Below are 23,402 nucleotides of genomic sequence, written 5' to 3'. Positions count from 1 at the left end.
GCATTCATTCTTCAGAATGACCATCCCAATCTTTTAATCACAAGGCTCTGCCAACTATTCACCATGCACTTTTCACTGACAGACACAGTCTTTGCGTATCTCCATTGGAGGAACTTGACAGGAGGCGAACTGCTAACTGCAGCAGGAGAGGACACTGACGCAGCAGGCAGCAGATCCGTATTTTACAGAACTCAAGATGCACTATCCTGAGTAATAACACACTGAAAAGAGAAGAGTTTTACCTACCCTGAAAGAAATCTCTAAGTTTTCTCCACCCCAAATATCCATTCCAGCATCATATGTTCCAATTTCCTGAAAGTAATCTCTGTCTATTGAAAAGAGACCTCCTGCCATAGACAAAAAAAAAAAAGCATTAGGCACTACGAAAACATATACTTAAATACATTTCACACTTACACTGACAAAATGGCTTTTTATTTCCCAAGTTCGTAACATGTTCCTTCTCAGTAGGTAGGCTTACATCCAAATTCAGTTACCACTGATGTACTTGCAAGCTCAAAATTTTCCAGAGATGGAACCAGTTAGTGACAGTTCTCCTTATTTTCTCACTTCAAATTGGAGTCCGGATAGAGAAACAGCCCCTAGAAAGCTGCTGCTATTCCTGAGAAAGATTTCTGCCTCCAATGCTGGTAACTCATAAAAAAAGAAACCAGTTTCTTACAGGAAATTTATACTTCTGGCAACTGTTCTTGAAAGAATTATGGGAGGCCATGAAGTGGCCTGCTTGCTTTCACTATTAGTGCTTCATACAAGAAAATTGTACAGTCAGGGTTACCTCCAGATTTTCTTTACAAATTCCTTATTGGTAGAAAAAATAAAACTGTGCTAATTTCTCCTAACTTTAGCAACATCTCCCAAATTTCCATTTTTTTTAGTCAGCAAATACACAATAGCTAAATTATATTATATTAGGCTAACAATATAACTTTGTAGTTCAAGTATACAAATCATTTACACTTTTAGCATAAATGATTTTCTATCACTAGTCATTTTCCTGAAGCGCTTTGGACTTTTTCTGAAAGACACATAAAATACAAGCTGGGTCACAATCTAACTAAAAATTCATGTGGCTTTCTTCCCCTAGAAAGGAAACTTGGGGGGTGGGGGTGGGGGGGGAGCGGAAATACAATTAGCCATATCCTGAGAAGACTTCTGGATTTCTTAAATGAAAAACAAACAAAAAAGAGTAAAGGCCATATCCTCAACTTTACGGTAAGTAAATATTGCCTACTCTTCAGAACAGTAAGGCCAGAAAAATGTAAGCTTGTAGTTGTTAAAAAGTACACGTTACACACAAGTTATCTGTTTCTCATTGCCTTTGTCATAACAGCTACATGACATGCAAGTATAAATTCACCTCCCACCCACGCACTTTGAAGAAGTTTATATATGTATGCACACACACAAATACATACACACACACCAAAAATCGATTCATCTTCTCAAAATATTACTTTGTTAGAAAAGATAAAAATAATTTCACTAAAAACAATAAAAATAAGCTTCAATAAAAACCTGTGCATCAGTATAAAACTAGTTAAAAGCTAGTAATTCACCAGTAATTGACATAAAAATATTTCTAAAGTGACAAGCTGATTGCTTCCTTCATTGCTACCAAAAGTTATGAACAACTAATCCGTATAAAAACTTTTATGCTGTTCCTTCAACCAGACAAAAATGATGCTACAACACAATTCATTAAGTACTTACAAAATTAACCTAGAAAGGATATGTGTAAACATCAGGTGAACATTTTAACCAATTTAATAATTTCTCATTACCTAACAGGAAGGGTTCGATCTCCTTTCCGTCGATCCATCTCTCTCTGAGGAACAGGATACCAACGAAAATTCAACTTCCAGTTGAATCCACCGTAGGTCATGTCGGAACCTGCCATATATTCGAAGGTGTCATCGCTAATTACGTCAATGATGGGACACACTACTGTTCTCCTAGAAAAAGAAAAAGAACCAAAACCTATTAATTAAAGTGTCAAAAAGGCAGGGTTTTTTTCTTTTTAATTTTGTTTTTAACACATACGGTTTAAATTTTTGTAATGCCATCTCTTAACAATGGTACTCAATAGATTATTACCATGAAACATATTCAAATTCTGTCTTTATAATTAAAGTTAATTCATCTAAAGGAAAATGTGTTTTTCTGATATAATTTTGGCAATACTAGCTTTTTTTTAAATAGTATTTGCATTATTACCAGTAATAAATATTCTTCCCTCTGCAGATGGAAAAACTGATCACAGCTTTCCCAGTGCTACACAGTGACTGCATAGAAAGTAAGAGTTTCTCGTTTCTAGTTGAGTGGTCAAAGTAACTTGCATGTTTTGAAATTAAAACTTGGTCATTAGCTCTGGGGAAGTATTCTTATATGCCCTCAGGACTAAGAAATTATAGTCACTGTTAACAAAGTATAACTACTGCATCAAAGTCAACAGAAAGAGGAGGAAGTCTCCTTGTCCACTGTCCTGACATTATTAAGACATACTCACAGAACTAATTCTAATAGTCTTAAAGACACTTAAGTAACCATCCTCAAGCAGGCTTCCTCTCTTGGAAAGCTCTGTAAAAAGATTCGGGGGTGGCAACTAAATTTAAAGTACTGACTTTGTTATACTTCATGCAAATGGCTCAACTATGTATCGTAGTCTCACAAAAAGCATATTAATGGTAACTCAAAGGTTAGTATTATGTCTTAGCACAGTTCTGAACAAAGATTCTTTATTACTTGTAGCTTTTTCATCATGTAATGCTATATTTTGTAACGTTAAATTTTAAAATTGATTTTTATCTATAACCATAAGAACAAAACAGAGATCTGTAACACCATACTTAATATCTACTCTAATATGCTATTTACTGACAGACTAGTGTGCATCTACAGTTACTGCTCAGATGTACGAGTGTTTTAAAGCAGACCATTCTCTCACTTGTTTTTGTTGTGTCGTCCCCCCCCCGCCAATACAATTTCCTTCACACTACCATGGATATAAGTGTTGCGAGTATTGACTTATGATAGAAATATAAAGCTATGTTACTGCAGTGTAGATCAGTATGATTCCAGTAACTATGCTAACTTTAGAAAATACACCCCAGAAGACCAAGTCACAGCACAGAATTCCACAATACAAATACGTTACGAAATAAAGAAATCACAATGAGAACCTGGAAACAGTAAACCTGACAGTTCTTGCTCACAGTGTTGGTGTTACATGAGATCAGGGCTCCATTTCTTCCTCAAGAATATCTTCCCAAATTCATGAAGGAATGGGCCAGGCTGCAGACGGAAGACCTCAAATTCCACTGCTCTCTCAACTCCATTCATGCTCAGGTCTCCTGCTATTTAACACATTATCCCATGCATCCCAATATAAGCTTCACTTTAAACCAAGTTTTACTTTTAAAAAGTTGTACTGAATTAGCCTTTTATCCTTACACGAATGAGAATTTATCTAGCCCTTCAGAAAGTAGATATTTGCTTGTAGACGATATTGTAATACTTCGAACATTTCACAATAACCAAAAAAACCAACATGGACCAACAGATGGATAATTACCTGTCAGCTTTGATCCTTGCCAGCAGAGGTTCAAGCCAGCCTACTGTACATTCACAATGAGCATCTAAGAAGGTGATGACCTGGCCTTTAGAAGCAGCAGCCCCCTTTAATCTGGCTCTAATTAATCCAGAACGCTGTTCCATTCGAATCACATGAACAGGTACTTTTAATTTTTTCACATAATTCTCCAGTGGTCTTTTCAAGAAGTCTGCAAAGAATGATCAAAACCATGGAAACTGTCAGTTACATAGTTCAGTTTTTTTTTTTTTTTTTTATGAAGAGACTTGAATTAAGAGACATTTCCTTTTTTCTTTTCTATCCTTTTCCTACATTCTCAGCTAGTTTCCTCTGCTGCTTGTTCTACACTTCACAATATGTCTTTCCACATCTCCACATGTTTCACTCGCTAGAGCAGGAAGTTCTTCCTCCTCTTCATTTCTTCATTATGGGAAACATAAAAATGAAGAGAGTGTAGAATGCTTACATAGAAACCGGATGGGATAGGCAAGTTTTTATTACGGAGTAGATGTGACTCTTACTTTCAAAAACATATGCGTAAGTGTTCTTGGACATAACACTTCTCTACCAAGAAAATACAGAAAATGATCCGACTAGCTGAACGTAATGAATTACCTCCTACAGGAATGTAACTTACAGATAATTTCTTTGCAAGCAGTTTAAAACATGATCAAATCCATTTTTCAATTGTGCTTTCTCTAGATTTTTCTGGCTAATATTTTTTCTATTAAATTATCACTATAACACCTACAAACAAAAATAAAGACAAAATCAGCTATACATAAATGAATATCTGTAACACCAACAAACCTCAGCTTAGCTGAGGAACAAATTATTCAAAATAGAACAGTCATAACTGACTACCATATGCCTAGAGACTCAAAATTACTTGCACTACAAAGAGCTGCCAAATTAACAAATTTCCCATTGCCAGGCAGAGTTTTTGTCCATCATGAAAAATTAGACTATGATGGATGATGCCAAAGGAAGAACAAAGAATTGAGGGAGAATGCAATTGGCAGTCACAGAAACAGACTTCTGCAATAACTTGCAGATTTCAAATCTGTAAACAAGGCAAAATAGTCTTATAACACAGCTACGGAATATATTGGATTATACATTCAAAGCACACGGGAGTTGTACTACAACAGTGCAAAGCCTGTAGTAGGATTTAGCATAAGATAGTAAGAATAAGCATGACACTGGGGGCAGGGGGGCGGGGGGGAAGCATGGCATGTTCTCTTAGTGGCTGTTTTGTAAACCTCAAGAAGCAGAGCTGCCCTGAGGGTGATTACCATTCCTTACCACTGCTCCAGATGGGTGAGTTCTAATTGCCTCCTCATTTTTTTCTGTGCATTGTTGGACTGTCACTAAAACCCACAGAAATGAGTTCTGACACATCTTGAAAGCTGAACTGTGCTAAAAGAGCCCAAGAGTTTGATAGATCTTAAATATTTGTCTTCAGAGAAACTCAAAGCAATTCTTATTTTGCATATTAACAGAGACACAAATGAATAAATGTTTATTAATACAAACCAAGTGTACATGTCTGAACATTTTGCAGGCCTTTTGGGGTTGAGCACAAACAGAGATCATTTGGCTGCCAGTCTGTAGCAAATATAATCTCATCTCTTTATAGTGTAGCTTTCCAAAGCCACTAATTTAAAAGTACTAGTATCATGGTAATGTTTATAGTTTTAATGTATACGGCTTCCATGATACACAAAAAGAGAATAAAACAGTGAGGCATTTCTCTCTATGCTAACCATCTCATGAGCAAGTCACACAAATCAAGATGTTCCTCTGCACATTTCAGGTGTAGTGCCGGTAAGCTTTTAAAGTAGTTCTAACCACTTAAAGGTGAATGAATATGGGCTGTGACATTGGTCCTTGAATGCACAGTTACATTAACAGAATGGTAAAATTCTGCCAGGAGGAAGAGAGAAAGAGAGAAAGATTTCAATAATACAACTGCAGCCATTCAAGAACTAGCATAAAACAGAAAGTTACACTACAGAAAGTCACGGTCAACATATTGCATGTTAAAATCTTAAGTCCTACCTATATTTTCTCTGTAAAGTATTTCAAATTTCAACTTATCTTTTCAAGTACTTTTCAAATCTTTTTCTCTAAGAAACAATCAGAGATGTGTGCAATGTTTTCACTATGGAGGGAATAGGGTTAAGAACAGTCCTTCTCCCATGTTTAACCATGTCCATAAAAATATTCTTATGAACTACCACCCTGTTCAAAACTTCAGAAGGGAGTATTCCCAGTAACAAAACATTGTGCCAGACATTCAGTAACTGTGCCCTTAAAATATTACTAGAATTTCAGCAAAATAAGCAAAAAGGTAAAGCTTCATGTCTCATCCCTACAAAAGCATGGAAAGTAACTCAGGCATCAAGATTTCTGGTGTTCCTCTGTGACCAGCAGTTAGGGTTACATGCTCAAATCTAAGCAGTGTATTTTCCCTTCAGAGCACTGTCTCTTAGAGCAACACACATCCCTCACAAACTGCTCCCTTAGTTCAAGTAGCAAGTCATCCATCCAGAAACTGGTAATATGCTTTTTTCTTTAAAGAAAAGAGTATTTGAATAGTCTTTTAATGCACGCAATACATTTTGGCCTACAAGAAATGTCAGAATCAAGCTGTAGAGATGATTTGCTATAAAAACCTATTGGTCATATTTATAATAAATCCTACGTTAAACACTCAAATGAAAAGTTCTATGCATTACAGAGTCAGTTCTTTACGAGTGACCCAGGATGACAGCTGAGTAAAATTTTTAGCATTGCCTCATACACTTCAGAGAGCAAGGTTTTAATAATATTTTAAAAAACCAAAAACAAAACACAGATACTTCTACTTGGGAACAATAATAATTCATGTATTTTCAGAGGTATAGCTTTAGTTTCATTTAACTCTTTCTGCTGGATATTCCTTTCAAACTACTTCTGTATCAAAAGGGTGCATAATGTTACCTAGGACTATGGACAGTTTAATGAGCATCTTCTGTGGCAGTTGCAGAACTAAAAGCCAAAAAAGCAAATATATTCAGTTCAAGTCAAGTAAGTTCATAAGTTGAAAAATACTTTGCCAATTCTATTACTGAGTCACATTTATACGAAAATAAATGAAAAATTAAGTTTCAAAAAATTTTTCTTTAATTAAACTACAATAAAACACAGATTTATCACGTATAAGCACGCAAACAGTTTTAAGAAGTGTGAATACTTTTATAAGACATTATTGGCAGGAATTTAGTTTTGGTTACATTGCTTTAATCTGTATAACTAACTTCTGTGAGTGTATTCTACCCTGATGCAATCTGTCTACCATGCTTGGCCATTCAGTGCTGACCTAGTTTTAAGTACTGACTAATCCTGATTTCTCCTGTTAACTATTTTTTTTTTTAAATAGTTACCAAAGACAAGTACTTAAAACATGCACTTCTGATCAGTAACTAGAGAACAATGTTACAGATATGTCTTGTGTCTCCAAAGTTTTTCTTTTTGGTGTAAGTAAGTGCGTGATATTATGCAAATTCATTCTTCTAAGAGCATGACACTAGCAGGTACAAAGCGTGCTTCAGGCAGACTAAATGCTTACTTTATTCCAATTAAATTGACTCTGGTGCTAGAATTCAAAATACTCAGGCTGAACGTTTTCTTTTTCTTGAGAAGTCTGCTGTTTTAGTTCAACACAAACAGAATGCTTAAGTAGCATATGCTAAACCCTTCAAATTTTCAGGCATCATACCCTTCCATTTTGTTTAATGTAAAAGCATGCTTGCTGGAACCATAACAAGTTTTTAGAAAATAAAACAAACAAAAAACTTTCAGTAATTGTTGAAAATAACTACAAATAAAAGATGCCTCAGTGATCTGAAATGAAGGTCACAGATTTCAAAACTAAATATTGGAACAGGCTCAATAACACCACCAAAAAAATCTGAAATGCTATGTCTTTCAGCCTGTAATTAAGTTACCTTGCTTTTATTACCTAATCCAAACCCAGAAACAGAAAAGTTATCTAGAGAAAGCCACATGCTTTTTTAACTGGACTATAATTCTACTTCATAATGAGGACATGGCTACTGCTATGTTAAAATTGATTTTTTTCTAAAACAGAAATTGAAGAGGCAAAACACAGGAAATATTATGTCTACTCTATTTTAATATTAGCTTGCTCTTTATTTCTAGGTCATATTGAAAACTGACTTGTCACCAATTTGAATTAGTGCCAAGGACCGTTTTGACAAATGAAACAGAGCACACTTGCAATAAACTTTGTTTTCCTAGCAAGAGTCTGTGCACAAAAGCTAAGGAACCAAAACAAATGTACTATCTCTGTTCCATTAAGGAAGCATATACCTGTGCAATAACCTAGTATAGGCTCCTAGAATCCAAATATCAGCATCTGTGTTAAAAAGAAGATTGTTCCCTGGGAACTGCTCACCAAGAGAGGTGAGCAGTTTCACACACATTAGAACCCCAAAAAATCTGGAATTTTTATGTAAAGGTTGAAAAACTACAAGAAATTGTGGAGTGCAATTACAAATTCCCCACAAGTGAAAACAGTGAAAATTTGATCTTGTGCCTTTCTAAAAGCAAAAGTTAATCACACCTCTCATCTAATCTGGAACACATTTATGTGGCAGTGTTGACCTCTGCATGGGCATTCCTCCTTTGCTGCCAGAGCGTAACTGTACTTAAGGCCTCTGTCCCTTCTTCCAAATTGCACTGAAATTGGCTGAAGCAGTTAAAGCAAGAAAGCAAAAGCAAGCGAGGGTGCCCAAATGAGGTAAAGGAACACAGACTGATAAAAGTGCAAACACAACCTGAGCGCATGAGCTATGCGTCCTTAGGAAAACAGGTTGGTCAGAGCTCAGTTAGCTGATATGATCTTTTAGTCTACTCAGCTACTCCACAACCAGCTGTACTCTAGACCTACATAGTCTGGAATAGGTCAGTTAATATGCTAAGGCATCATACACACATACAACCTGAAGAAGAAACTCATTATACTTTCTACCACGTTACATATGAAGTGCAAAAAACCCACTCCTAAAGTTCTTCAGCTACAAAAACTCCTGTTAACCATTGTAATGGTTACTATCATAAAACCTCCTGTTAACCATTGTAATCCATGCACCATAATGCTACTTAGACCATATGATCTGAAATCCAGAGTCTGTCTTCATACATAGATCTTGTTTGGACAGATCTTGTTGTTTGGACAGCAGTCACCCATCTTACTCTGAAGTTGGAATTACCATAAGCAGCAGAAGATGGATTTTGCAGCACTGGAATCAGAAGCACCAGGCAGAGATGTCAGCATGCTGGGTGTAAAACCCTTCCATGACTAAAGCATGGGAATTCCTGCTGTTACAGATAACAGCCTACAACTGGTGGCTGCCAAGACTTTTTCCTAGTGGACTACCAGCTATTAGTCCTAGAGGAAAACTTTCAATGTAGAAATATAGAAAAAAGGGTGATTCGATATAAAAATATAGAAATGTTTTAGACGAAAAAATGGTAATACCCTCTCATCTCCATTTACAAACAAAAGAAATAAAAATATCCCTCAAGTTATACTTTATAACCCATACCACCAAGGAAGATTAAGCAAGGAACAAGCCAAATATCAACTATTAACCACAATGAAATATCAAGTATTGTCTAGAATAGTATTTATTTCTACCATATTGTAATTTACAGAAAATATGGAAAGAGTAAAATCTAAATAAAGTTATTTTATTTTAAGAAAAAAATCAGCTTCTAGTTTTGTCTATTAATTTCATTACACATGGAAAGTTTCATTCTGTAGCACAGAGTTTTCATCTGGAGCACTAGTTATTAAAAAGTGGAATCTCTTACAGCATAGACACTGAATTTCAACTTCCCAAGAACTGAATAATCAAAGTTAATCCCTCTGAGCACCAAGTTTAATGGTGGTACTGACAGTAAATTTGGATGTGTGTGAGGAACAGAGTTACCTTTGCTATTATTCACCAGGTGATTCAAGTATTAAATGCCCTCAAGCTTTAGGAATGTGTTAAAATTCTAAATGCAAAACATGAAAGCTGTAATAGGACAAACCCACTGGCAAACACAAACTCTACGCTGTCAACAGAAAGTAAACAGGCAGATAAACTTACACTAGTTTTCAGTGGAGAATGACCCATCTGTATTTCAAAATGGGCATTGCTCACTCTGCCCTCCTCTGCCCCAGCTACTGTGTTTTGCTGAGGAGAGCTAAGCTCACAGAAAGTGAGTCTCAATTTTTGATGTAAAAAGTTAAGCAAGTTAAGGCATCAACGTTATCATTACCTCTTTCACTGGCATCATCGACAAGGACGATTTCTTCCAGCATGTGTCGTGGTGACCGGTTTATCACACTATGAACAGTTCGTAGAAGTGTGCTCCAAGCCTCATTGTGAAAAACAATGACAACACTTGTTGTGGGAAGGTTGTCTACATACACCTTCGTTTTACACCTATAAACAGAAATAAGGCATATATTTGTAAAGGTCAAGCCTTCAGTTAGAACTGCAATTCCGAGGTTTATTTCTGAGTATCAATACTAACATTCATGGTATGAACACATTCAATTGTATGCAAAGTATGACAAAGGAGCAAACAGTGCACAGATGTATGTTTTTACCTAAAACACACCCTTTTACGTATACGTCTATGTATTCCATCCTACCACTAAGAAAGAAGAACCTCAATTCAATAACCAATTCCAGAAATGAAAGAGACATCCATACCGCTAACACCCTGAGATGATAACAGATTATTTATTTCCACTACCCCTGTTTTGTGAAGAGTAGCATGTCCAGGTACACTAATCCAAGCCCCTAATTTAGGCCTGCATTCCCTCAGAGGGCAACGGGGAAACCCTAGTAGCGCAATGGGGACAGAGGGGAAGGGAGAGAGACACACAAGATAAGAAATGGCAAACAAACTAGGAAGCAATAAAAAGTATATATGGAACAAAACTGAATAATAACTAAAAGAGGTAAAGCATTCTGGACACAGTTGATGTTTGGAAAAAGCCAAGACTACATATATGCTACCTATGATACCGGTGAGTTAAGTATATTTCATAATTTAATGTGTTTATCTTACACAAAGAGGGGTTTTTTTCCTCCTCATTGTATACATGTTGGAAGTGCTATAAAAGTTCATCAAATTAAAAGAGAATTATATTCACATTCCAAAGTTAGCATGGAAGACCACAGGTTTAGCTCTCCTAACAGCATATAGAGGACATTTATGCAAAATATGACACAACGCTCCAAGTAACCCCACATGCAGCCACCATTTTACACTCCGCAATACTATTTTAAAAGAAGTGATATTTTCAGTATCTCCTAGAAAAATCAGTACACTGTACATCAAGTACTCTTAACAATTCTGAAAATACAATTCTGCTCTAAAAAATAACCACACACATTTAAGTGTTCTCTGCACAAATCTTCCTCCTGCATATTCAAAACCACACACAAACTTACATAAGATTTGATGGTACTAAATCCTTTAAGAATCAAAGCTAGAGAGATATATGCAGGTCTCAAACACAAGGAAAACATTGAAGCGGAAGAAGAAACATATTCCATGGAGCTTCATTCCAACAAAAAAGCTTTTATTAGATCCCAAATTATGGAGTCAATTCACTCTAATGTAACCTGACCTAAATGCTATTAAAATATGCTAACAAGTATTTGTGACTACCACTTTAACAGCAGTGGCCCTGTCTGAGGGCTTGAGAAGTATGTAGTCCATATCCTCTACCCTAAACATACAAAAACAATACCGAAGGAACAACCTGCCAATACAGGATCATGGTGTCAGCATCTATCCCCACCCTTTTTTCCCCCCTTTGGAAAAACCGGTGACACCAGGAACACCAGCCAAAACTGGGCTCCCAGCATGAATATTTTACTGGCTGGATAACTTGGTTAGCCAGAGCTCTTCTAAGTGAGAGAAGCTCTTGTAACATGTAGGCGTTTCAGCTCTGAGGCGGTGACAAAGGCCCAATGTGGACCGAGATCCCAGAAAAGATCAGTAAGTCCAGGTACAATTGAAGAAATATCTGGAAGAGCTTCTGTGGAATCATGTTTCATTTCTGAGAATTGAAGCAGTAGGATCAGGCACTATCTGTCTTCAATATTACACTTACTTATTACACAATTATGGCCAAATTTAATTATTCACCACAATGAAGTGAACATCATAAAATGTTCAGGGAAAGCAGCCATATATCCGTATGTTTTCTGATTTAATTCACGTATAAAACAAACTTGCAAAGCATGCCAACTGATAAAGTTATTTCTGTGGTACAACTTGAAAAATAAAACGGCTTTTCACAAAAATGCTATGAATTTTAGATGACAAATTGAATCATAAGCCAAATAATTTTTCCCCCATGTTTGTCACTTGTTCAGCCTATTTTGCTACTTTAAAACCAAATTCTCAGTGTTTTATTCCTTCTGCTGCACCGCTCCCTAGACCAGAAAAGTGTCTGATTGTAGACCTTCAGCTACAGTAGCAATACAAATCCACCAATTGTTCCTCTACTTTTTGGCAGTATATTTGTAAAAAGGAGAGAGAAGCCTCTTAGCAGTTCTCTGTGAAAAGCAACAGCAATGTGTCATTCACCAGGAATATCTTGCTGGGGTGGCCAGAGGATCTACTATTGTAATACAAAATCTCTCATCTCCAGCCTTGCCTTTTTTTATGGTTTTACAGAAGATTTTATTTTACTGAGCTCAAATCAATGAATTGGTATAATGAAAGCCAGCCAAGTGATCAGGGACTACCATGCTTATAAACCATTACACTGTCCAAAGTACAAATATATCAAAACACTTAAGATCCGTCTTTGAAGGGGAACTTCTTAGCACTAAGAGGAAGGCATACAGGAATTTTTTGGAACACCCATCTCCCTGCAAGGCATTTCCACTGCCCTGTCCTGCAGAAGGTGAACATGCTCCTTTCATAACAAGACTGGCCTATGCTCACCCCCAGAGATCAACCCTTTCTGGGGTAACGATTTAAGAGCGACCCTAGACTGGCTTGTTTGCCAATATGTAAAAGGCTGCCATGGGTAACACAAGGGTGTTTCATAACAAAACTGGCTCGGAAATTTTTGAATGCTATTCTTAATAAAAAGTGTTTGGTGTGAAGTTATTCTCGAAAGATTCATTGATGCAGGCAGGATAAAGGAAAGAATTATTAGTACGATATCCGATTTTTAATACTCTTTTCAACTGCCTTTCTATATATACACCTTTTAGCTATATTTGTACAAATTTTTGTGAATACATACAAATAAAAAGCCCCGTTTTTAATTTTGAAAACAATGACATACCCCCCCCCCCCCCCCCCCCCCCCCCAGGAACGTACCGCTGCAGAACACAAGACAAATAAAATAGAACAGTTGACACCTGTGATTAAAGCATTAGCCTTCTATGTAAACCTCATGTTTTATCCTTACTAACAAACATTTAAATTAAGAATCCTTTTTATCTTTCGTTTGAAAACAAATTACCCCAGAAAGGGATTACTATAAAATTTAAAATACAGCATTAGTTTCAACCAACAGTTGTGCAGCATTAGTAGTAGAATATAACCATGAGGGTATGACACACAGGGTATGAATTAAGGACAATTTGAATTTTAATTCACTACTAATACATTATGTTTCTTTTGTTGGATCATGCCTCAAACCGTTTTAAAATTGAGTGCATAATATTAGGAAGGCATATCATCTCCAGTAATTTAATGAAGACTCCAAACAGCAGCTGAGAATGTCTGCTTCACATGGAATGCATCATCCTTTCCTTAATCCATTCATCATGCAAACTCTTGGCTAATGTGACTCTATATATTATTTAGATTGTGGAAACTCCCCAAAAATGTCAAACATTTTAAATGCAAGCAGAGACTTACTGCCCTATTACCTAAAGACACAGAAGAAGAATAGGCCAGATTGTTAAAATACGATCAAGACAAAAAGCCTAATTAGTCTACATTTCTTAATGTACACATTCCAATGCTCAAAACGGTAGTGTTCTTTATTTCACAGCAAGTCTCCCTCTCATGCACTGAAATCCCCAACTAAGCTGCATTAGCCTTGTATTCTCCCCTAATATTTCATTTCTTGCTTTCGTGTAATTAGGAAATAAAATGGAAAATTAATTAGGAAATAAAATTAAAGTTATCCAAAATCTTTAATGTCCCATCAAAATCAGATTTCAGAAAAAAATTAAGTTTACAAGCTATACTTTTAAAAGTCGTTTTACAAAGGAGCCTATGAGTAACCATGTAGTTATAAGGGACCAGGCCAAAGTATTTTGAATAGAAGGTGCAAAATTGCAAAAAGGTGAAATTCTGTGAAGAATATGTATGATTAAAGTTATCCAAAATCTTTAATGCCCATCAAAATCAGATTTCAGAAAAAAAAAAAAGTTTACAAGCTATACTTTTAAAAGTTGTTTTACAGACATGACTCTGCTCTGACCTCTGTAAGATGCTCAGACACATTCTTCCCAGAATTTCACCTTTTTGCAATTTTGCACCATCTATTCAAAATACTTTGATCTGGTCCCTTATAACTACATGGTTACTCATAGGCCCATATCTCCCTTATCTCTCAAGAGCACAAGACAGTGTAACAGGTCCAAATCCTTCATAACCTGAATTTAAGTTTAATGGACTATAAGCGAAGGAAGGAGGACATATCCTAGCATACGTGGGTATAACATTGCTAAATAAGAACAGTGAGAGCAAAATAAATACAAGTTGTTGTCCCTGACACCCTGTAGCCTGATTTCAATGTTTTAAATCCATTTCAAAAGTTTTTAAAATGGAAGGCCAAAAGCAACTCTGAGTTGTGTTATGCTTCTCCCTTATCGTGACTTTTTGTGAAGATGTTAATTGAATCTTATATAGAAGCTCTGCACATTTTAGGTAGGGAGATGTTTAGAGAAAAAAATCTCAAGGAGAATTTTATTAAATGTATTATGTATAGCCACTTGAAAACTACCTGATGCTACTTCAAATGCACCTAAAGAGCCTCTGAATGCTTTCCTCTTTTCTCTTTCAGCCCAGGGTACAAATAGTCCCCAGGAAACATTACAAAAATAACCTAGAAGAGACATTAAGTAAGGCAATTCTGTCCAAATAAAATTAAGCTGTTAAATCTGAGTTTAAATGCTGCTTCAGCACAATCTTGCAAGAAAAGAAGACAAGTCTTCATCTTGCGCTTCCTATGTCAGCACAACCATATATTCTCAACCCTCCTTCACATCTGGCAGAACTGGAAGCCTCTCTCTTCTCTCATGCCAGCAAAGGAATGAGAAAAACTTACTTAACCACTGTAGGGACAGAAGCAGTCTACTAGGCGATCTTAAAAGGTCCTTCATTTGCACTCCTTAGAAGGTGAAATTCTTCTGATACCTATTTGCTCTGCTCAGTGCCCAACTCTGAGATCAACAAGGCTTACCCACTCTAACCATCAGCACCAGAGACGCAGAGGCGCCCAGAAGTCGGGACACCGCCTCGCTATCCTAATATCACCTCTTTCAGTCTACTGTTGGTACTTTCACAAACACTTCAAATATTACCTTAAAAAAAAATGCAACTGTGCAGCCTTCTTATTACAGAATAGCTCTTGGCATTTTATCAATACTATGAAATTGTATTCATGGATCGATTTACTTACAAATTATTCCTAAAACCCAAGATTGAGTGCTACATGTGTAATATTGTCATATCTTGAAAGCCAAATATTTATAATGTTAGTAGTGATCTATTTGCACACCCTTCAAAGCCATGCTAAATCATTTCTGAAAGTAATGTAATAAAACGGGATTTAATATCCTGATAGCTCTTACATACTTCTGTTTCATAGGCTAAAGAATCACACCCCCAAAAAAGCTAGAAACAAGGTAGAGGTCTTGTAGGAAATCAACTATACACTACCATAATGTTTATGCAATGAGAGACAATGAGGAAAACCTCATTCACTGAGGCAAAACATGAAAAAAATATTTAGGTCATTTTCTAGAAAGGTGATGTCATACTTATATTCTGCATTAGAAATAGATGCTAAATTTCTAAATACTACAGGGCAGATCTCTACCTTTTCCGATGCTGCCAACAGGTTATTCTCCAGAGAGGAGCCATGAGAGGACAAATATTTTTTTTCAAAATACGAAATTTTCAAAACGAGGCCACTCATGCTTACCTGAACACAAAAATCAACAGACTTAGACACTACCTTAGCCGCATTTGCTATACCTGATATCAATTTTATTCCCAAATTCCACCAGCCTTTCATAGGAACAAGGCATGACCAGTAATTTGCAGTGGCTCACAAACATTAACAGCAGTAAAACATGTATGCAATCCTTGTTTTCTAGCCCAGTGCACACAACCCAGAGCACTCTGATAAAGGACAGAGATGGAATGCAAACAGAAGTGTCTCCTGTGCACTAAACAGATCAGCTGGGAAATCCCAGTAGAGCTCAGAACGGAGCTCGCGTGTGCAGTATGATAATGCAGTGCCAATGCATTTTTGAAAGCTGTACTAGCAATAGATTGGGGCAGGGGAGGAAACATATTTAGTCATCTTATAAATTTAGTACAATCTTTTATCTTGCATCCTACAAACAACAGTTATAAATAAAAGCTGCAATTATAAATAAACTGCATCCCAGAACTTTGAATTTGACAAAGGAATAATCCAAGTCTCGCTGAAAATCACATTAGAGCTGAAGTTTTGAGGAAATGCTACACAGCACAGCCTCTGTAATAAATTTGTTTAATATTACTGATGCAGTACAATCAGCATACTCTTCAGTATTAAAATATATTGGAACCCCTGGAAGTAAGCATCAGTATCCTTAGACTTGAAAACACACGTTTATTTTCTATTGAGGTTACCAAAGTTAATTCCAGATCGACAGAGAAGAAGAACAGAAGATCTGAACTCCTCTCATGAAACCTCAGGCTTTAATGACTGATATCTGATGAATATCGCTGCAGTGCCATAAAATGCCAGTACTCTGTTGTTTACCTGTCCATTTGTCAAAAGTTACTGTCTGCAGTAAACTTAATGTAATAAAGCAGAGGCACAGCTATGCCCAATGCGAAAACTCGTCTCTACTCAAGTCATGGATGAAAACAGTTTTGAAATAAGACTCAGAGTCATCCTGAAGCTGCTGAGACTGACCTACATTTCCATCAGAGGAGAACGCCCTGTAGCAGGGGTGGCAGAGAAAGTGTCAAAACACTACAGCAAGAACCACCAGCACTCAAGTCAAGTGGTGTGTTTCTGGTAAACACTGACTTAGTCTTTCCTGGATACGAGCAGCAGCCTCATGATATCATTATGAATGAGGATGTTAATAAATCTGCTCCTGACCTGAATTTTAAGAATACCCCAAGCCCTCAAATTGAAGACAATCAAGCTGGATAAAGATCTAATTTTCACACAGAAACAACATGGCTAAAAGGGCTAAAAGCAATACTTCTGAGAAAGATGGAATCACTGAATGTTGTAACATGCCAAACCACTTTTTAACGCACAGACTTTGCATACAACCACAGTTTTAACTTGTGGCCACACAAAGAGAAAGCACTGCAGATAAGCTTGCAACAAAACTTCATGCTACCCCTGAAGGTGCTTCTTCCAATCGAATCAGAACAATTCAGTTTAGAAAGAGGTCTTCATTTCTAGAATTCCTATCACAACTCCAATTAATCTTTCTGAATAGGTGACCTGAATGCAGGCAAATCCCTTATTGTTATTTAAACATTTCCATCCAGCCTGCTTAATGTCTGCCTTCAACAGTATTACATAATTTACCTGCCATCAAGAGTATGAAATTTTCCTTTCTTCTGATCTCAAAGATTTGGATATAAGAAAGGTCGCATTATCTCATGAGTCAAGTAGAAATCTTCTTTAGACCCTGGAAACAAAATCCAAAATGGTCCTTAAAACCATTGTGGTTACAGAATTCAAGCAGAATTTCACAAAAATAATTAGCTGCAATTGACTATTTCCTTATCCTGAAAATGATCACAGGAAAGCATCTCTTGACAGAAGCAAAAACAATTCTGTCCTCAAAGGCTGAAATTGAACCTTAAGTTCTCTAGCCAAATTATTTTCCACACTTGACCTATCAATTTGAATAAAGTTCAGGATATGGCTGCTCGTCCAAAATGGAAGACACTCATAACTAAGAATGAGATTGCCAAGTGTTTGTGTATATATACAGACACACACATGTATATAAGTTGCATATATACATGTGCATATATATGTCTCTCTCTATATTTTTTTTAAAGTTTACAGGAAGCAAGCTCATTTTTAAAGTTAATTTTTTTCCCTCTAAACTTTCTCTAGGAAAAAGATTTATAGGTAATGTCTTCCAGCTAACTCAATTAAGTCAGCATGAACAAGAATATTTCCAAATGTTGATTCTACAGTGGGCCAGTAACAAGCTATATTCACCACAAAAGCCAGATGAAAAAGTATTCCTGCTTGAAAGAATTGTAAAGTCTTTAATACCTCCAGGCTTTCAGACTTCCAGCGTGACATTGCTGAAAGTTACATTGCTGGTCATCAGATCAGCAGATTTCCTTTACAGATGCCAGGTTAGATAACAGCCTGGATTTCTAGCTTGTAACAAAACATTGAATAAACTTCTGAAGTCTTCCACCACCTATGTTGACAACTTTGCTCTTTTTTATCATCTTTTACATCACTATGACCTGAGTTAAATGAATACCAGAAGTTCACAAAGCATATCACAATTTATGGAGCTATTTAAATCCCCAAGACCTTATGAGGATTTTAATACACACTTTCTGTAAGAAAGGGTTTTTTCCCCCCATGTTCCACCTAATCCGGTGCAACTGTGGGCTGCTGCCAAAAGCAATAATCTCACTTTTCACCATTACAGTTTTGGCCCATCCCCTTCTTTGCATCAGATCTGGTAATCATACAGCTGCTGGGTGTGTTGCTTCAGTTTGCTGATTTGGCAAAATATAATTTTTTCCCCTTTTTGGTGTGCAATCCTCCATCCAGTCAGTGAATGCCAAGGCCACACAATCATCAGATCAGTATCAACAGAAGCAGTGAGAAGACTCCTTTTGGCTGCAGTCCACATTTACACCAGATTATATGTAGTATAAAACTACCCCCTTAGCTCTTCTCCTGAATTAAAATAATTAAAAGCAAAGAGAGCACACTTTCACAAGCCTCACAGATGTATTTCAAGTGCTGCCATTTAAAAAACCCATAAAGTGTCACACATTTGAGTTCCAAGAGCGTGCTCTTGCATGTGTGCCTTTACTAGTTTTACCATGAATAGGTTTACTGAAACTATTTTCCTCACACAGGGATTGTGTAAGTTTTATGAATGTGTCATAATACGATTTGACTGTAGTACCTTGAAAGTATACAACAAATCAATTTGTTTTGAGAAGTTAAAAATCCAAATGCCAGTGTATTCTCACATGTATATTTCAGGCTTAAAGTCAACAATACTTTTTTAAAGCACACGTATGAAAACCAGATTGCAGTCCCACAACTGAAAATCATTATATTGTATCATATAATTAACAGTGCCTAAATGTAAATACGGTTCTTTCTAAGCAAAGAGATGACAGAATTAGTCATATGAAGGACTTAGGAAGGAGCCCAGTATAATTGCTATAAACTCCACAACATTCATGTAAGTTAAGACTTAGAAGAATGGCTTTTAACACCAGAAAAAAAAAATTGTCTACTTCCTCCCGATTGTGAAAGTAAGCTTGGCAGCAGGAACTGAGCAAGGCAGTTTGATTCAGCAAAAAAGCCTTCAATTATAACTTAAACTGACCACATTACTGTACTAGTTAAACATTAAGGTCTTAGAGATCTGCATATTATTTTTCTATTAAGTGGCTGAAGTCATAGATTGTATGAGTTTGTATGAATTTAGACCCAGTTCACTCAAATATGTAGGGCCATCTGGCTAAAAATTCTGATTATACCCTAACACTATCTATACCACTCAAAACCCAACATACCTACTTCCTGAATACAGACAGTTTGAGAAAAGGATAGTTAAAAGATCCCAAATGTTATGCAGAACTAAATGAGGTATAATAAGATGTCCGATACCCTTAATTCTGGCAAAATTATACAAAAGAACAAAATGACAAGGAAGATCTCTTATACCAAGTTCTACAGAACCTGCAGCCTTGGAGAAAGGGTTGCTAAGGTATCTCAAAGCTATCCACACTCCTCCTTGCTGCAGGTCTGCTTGGGGAAGTCCATCACCTTTCCAAGAAATCTCAACTTGCAAAATATGACACCCTCCTAGTGCTGCATCATAAGCTCCAGTCAAGACCAGAGCTTACACGAATGACATTATTCTGTCCCAGCTATGCCTCCATCGTTTCCAGCCTTGACCACTTGTGCCTGGAAGAGTGTTTTAAGATGCTCTTCTCTAGCGTAAAAAAGTCAGAACTGGGTTTAAACTCTCACACCAGGGACCCAAATGTCTCCTTAAATGTTTTATACATTCCACAATTTATTAAATAATGACTACAGCCTGGAAAGCTCAGCCTTAGAACACAGTACTCATTCTTCATTTTATAAAGCAGCTTCCAAGTCACCTCAAACAGCACTGAGAGCAAAACCAAGTCATACAACACATGCAAATTTCATGCATTTAACCACACCACTTTCCAGCCTGAATATCGGTCTAAGACACACAGGCACAGCTGAACACCTATTTTAGTCATTGATACCTATTTTATTCATTGCCTCCCTCATCTTCAGCAAAATCAAGGCAAGACTCTGGTGTTCCTAAGCACCCATCTTTTACTCTTTGCCGTCATGTCAAGCCCACAGCTGCATATTTTCCTGGCAACTGTGAATCAACTCCCACTTTGATGACTGATTCACAGACCAGAATAAGACATGCTTACAAGAATTATTCGATTAACAACTTAAAACCAATCTGCTATCCCCACCTGCGTGTTCCCCCGCAATATCCCTCCAGAGGTTGTGGCACCGTCAATTATATTAGTTAGTTACACCAACATGCCCCAGACCAGATTCGGGGAAGTATCCAGGCTAAGAAAATTACTTCTGGTTTAGTTTTTTCTTTTAAGCAAATCATTTAGTTGGGACAACGAGAAGAATAAGTAGAATAATGTTCCTGCTTGTAGACACAAAATGACTAGCAACTGAGGCACATGTCAATGATTTTAAAGGCGTCTATGTGCCTCAGTAATTTTGTGCCAAATAATAAAAATAAATATAAACCCGTTAAATACGGCACAGCTCAGCAGAACACAGATTTCAACTGCTGTAGGCATCTCATACCAAGGAGTTCCCTGAGCTGGAGAAGTGCCTAGAAGTTATTAAGACAGCTCACATTTTTGTTCTTTTAGTACAGAAGCAAAATTTCTTGGCCAAAACATAGACATGATGCCCTGAGTGGGTCATCTGTAGAGATTAACCTATGAGCACCCAGAGGCAGACGTGTGAGACAGAACACGTAACCCATGAAAGTATACGCTGCCTCGGGGACCGAGCAGGTACACAAACGTGCTTGCCTTCGCACAGGTGATGGGGGTTTTGGCAGAACCAGAAATTAATGCGAAGGATAATGTAGACTACTTCCAAAGTTGCTCTCCAGCTGCCAGGTTACACCATCTCCATTAAACACATGTGGCAAATTGGTCCTGGCACACTTAATTCCACCAGCTTTTGAATGATTAACCATCAGGGAAAACTTTACAGACTTCGGTACTTCGGAAGAACTGACATACCGCAGAATTATAGGACTTGAAATAGTCACAACTTCCCCCCACACCACATTAAACAAAGCAACCCACAAAACCTGCGAAGAAGAAAATGACATGGTTGAACAGCAAAGCGTGCCTTTGAACATATCCCGCTTTTTCGAAACCTTGATTGAAAGTGCTACTGGCAGCTGTGCTGTAAGCTTATAAATGTGGTAAGGAATGATTAGAAATTACCTATTCTGCTTCTCCCCAAACTATTTCCATATTAGCAGGGATATAGATAGAACAAGTTATAACAGAAGCAACTCTACTAACGCAGCAGACAGAAAGTGTTTCTGACCATGTGAGTATTTTGACTAATCAGATAAATACTTTCATAAGACATACATACAACACCGGAGCATATTTATACTTTTCACAATTCTGAAAATGGCTACAGTGTTCTTGGAAAGTAATATTAATCCACACGTCCAGATTAAGATACGCTTGCATTGTAAACACAGTAGTGTTCTCAAATTTGCTGGGGAAATGTTAACACACTCCCCAACTTCTTAATTAGCGTGACCTTATAGAGTACATACTGAAAAGACGACAAAAGGAGGAGCTTTTTGGGGACCATTTTTCTCTCAAAATCTACTAAAAATGCACACAGCAAATAAATGTTAAAATTGTTGGCAGCAATTTACAAAAACAGAAAATCCAACTCTGCCCTGAGATCTTACCTAAAATTTTATTCTAGGATTCCACTTTCACACACATAGTAGAGTGACAGTATTTGTGTCCATACAAATGGAAGAGAAACAAATGCAACATTACTAAATTTATAATGTGAAACACAGTAACTGAAGAGGATAGCCAAGTGTGCAAGACAAAAAATTCCTATAGCTCAACTTGATTTTAAAATTGTGATTTGTCTGCAAAAGCTTGAGTGATGCTTAGGTAATAAATTTTTAATAGTTTAGAACAATTTCTCTTCCCATTTTTGGTTAATTCAAAGTCTAGACTTCACAAAGCTTACAATTAAGTCAACTTTTTAGATCCACAAATTTATTTTCTTGTCTTTGTACTTAAACCATAAAAATGATAGAATATATACATGCAAGTTTTCCAATATGAATGCTGATAAACAGATGATGTTATTTAGTTTCTTCCATACTTCCAGAGTCATAATGAAAAATTACTCATGTTTACCTTCCAAATAACCAACTGTTGTAACTATAATTTCCCCAAAGTTTTGTTAATTCCTTCCATTCAGCTCTTCCAGAACAACATACAGAAATCACCCCAAATTAGCATCCCAGCTTTGACAAAAATCTCCAATGAAACTTATGATTTTCCTTGCAGCTAAAACAATTTGAGAATGCTAACTACAAGCGCTTAACCCATGGAAGTCACCACTTTACAGTAAAGCAATTTCTTATCCTACAGAGAGTGTGATAAAAGGGGCAGATACTACATATGAATCTGCATGAATGCCAAGAGATCCCATTGCCAAGTTACAACCACGATCAGAGCAGTAACATGAGAGAAAAGGATATAAACACCCCCCCCCCCCCCAAACAAAACCTGTAACTTTTGAAAGAAAACCCTGCAAGTTCATGATTTGCATTCTTCCACTGTACTGAGAAACCGGCAAGTAGTGACCATAAAATCTGACTAATAACATGTCTGAAAATCAGTTGAAAAGTTACGTTAATTCAAACTTATGAAACCATATTTTGAAAAATATATGGCTCCGTTATTAAGAACACCAGCACTACCAGGAAGTCACACGCTACACAGAATCACATTCATTACAAAAGAGGAAGGTACCTACAAACCAGCTCTTTGTCACTCATTAAAAATGAAAAGCGGTCAGAGCTTCATCTCATTCTTCTAATACTATCTTCTGAGGTAGGAAATGAAAACAAATGAATCCAGCAGCTAGGCCTTGTGTATAAAGAAGCAACAGCAGAGCTTCTAAAGA

General features: G+C 36.8%; 1 protein-coding gene across 1 annotated transcript in view; it reads right to left on the bottom strand.

The window, feature by feature from the left end:
- GALNT1 (polypeptide N-acetylgalactosaminyltransferase 1) overlaps window positions 1-23,402 on the bottom strand; it is a 66,885-nt gene that overhangs the window by 15,032 nt on the left and 28,451 nt on the right. The window contains exons 4-8 of the mRNA XM_009330444.1: window positions 9,947-10,113; window positions 3,593-3,800; window positions 1,802-1,973; window positions 1,286-1,295; window positions 247-353 (exon numbers count right to left, since the gene is read on the bottom strand). Of these exons, the coding sequence (XP_009328719.1) occupies window positions 247-353; window positions 1,286-1,295; window positions 1,802-1,973; window positions 3,593-3,800; window positions 9,947-10,113 (664 nt within the window). The remainder of the gene's footprint in view (window positions 1-246; window positions 354-1,285; window positions 1,296-1,801; window positions 1,974-3,592; window positions 3,801-9,946; window positions 10,114-23,402) is intronic.

This window comes from Pygoscelis adeliae, unplaced genomic scaffold (assembly GCF_000699105.1).
Source record: "Pygoscelis adeliae isolate BGI_AS28 unplaced genomic scaffold, ASM69910v1 Scaffold78, whole genome shotgun sequence".
Taxonomy (NCBI): Eukaryota; Metazoa; Chordata; class Aves; order Sphenisciformes; family Spheniscidae; genus Pygoscelis; species Pygoscelis adeliae.
Note: the sequence above shows the minus strand (reverse complement) of the source record. Positions and strands in the feature narration are given on the sequence as shown.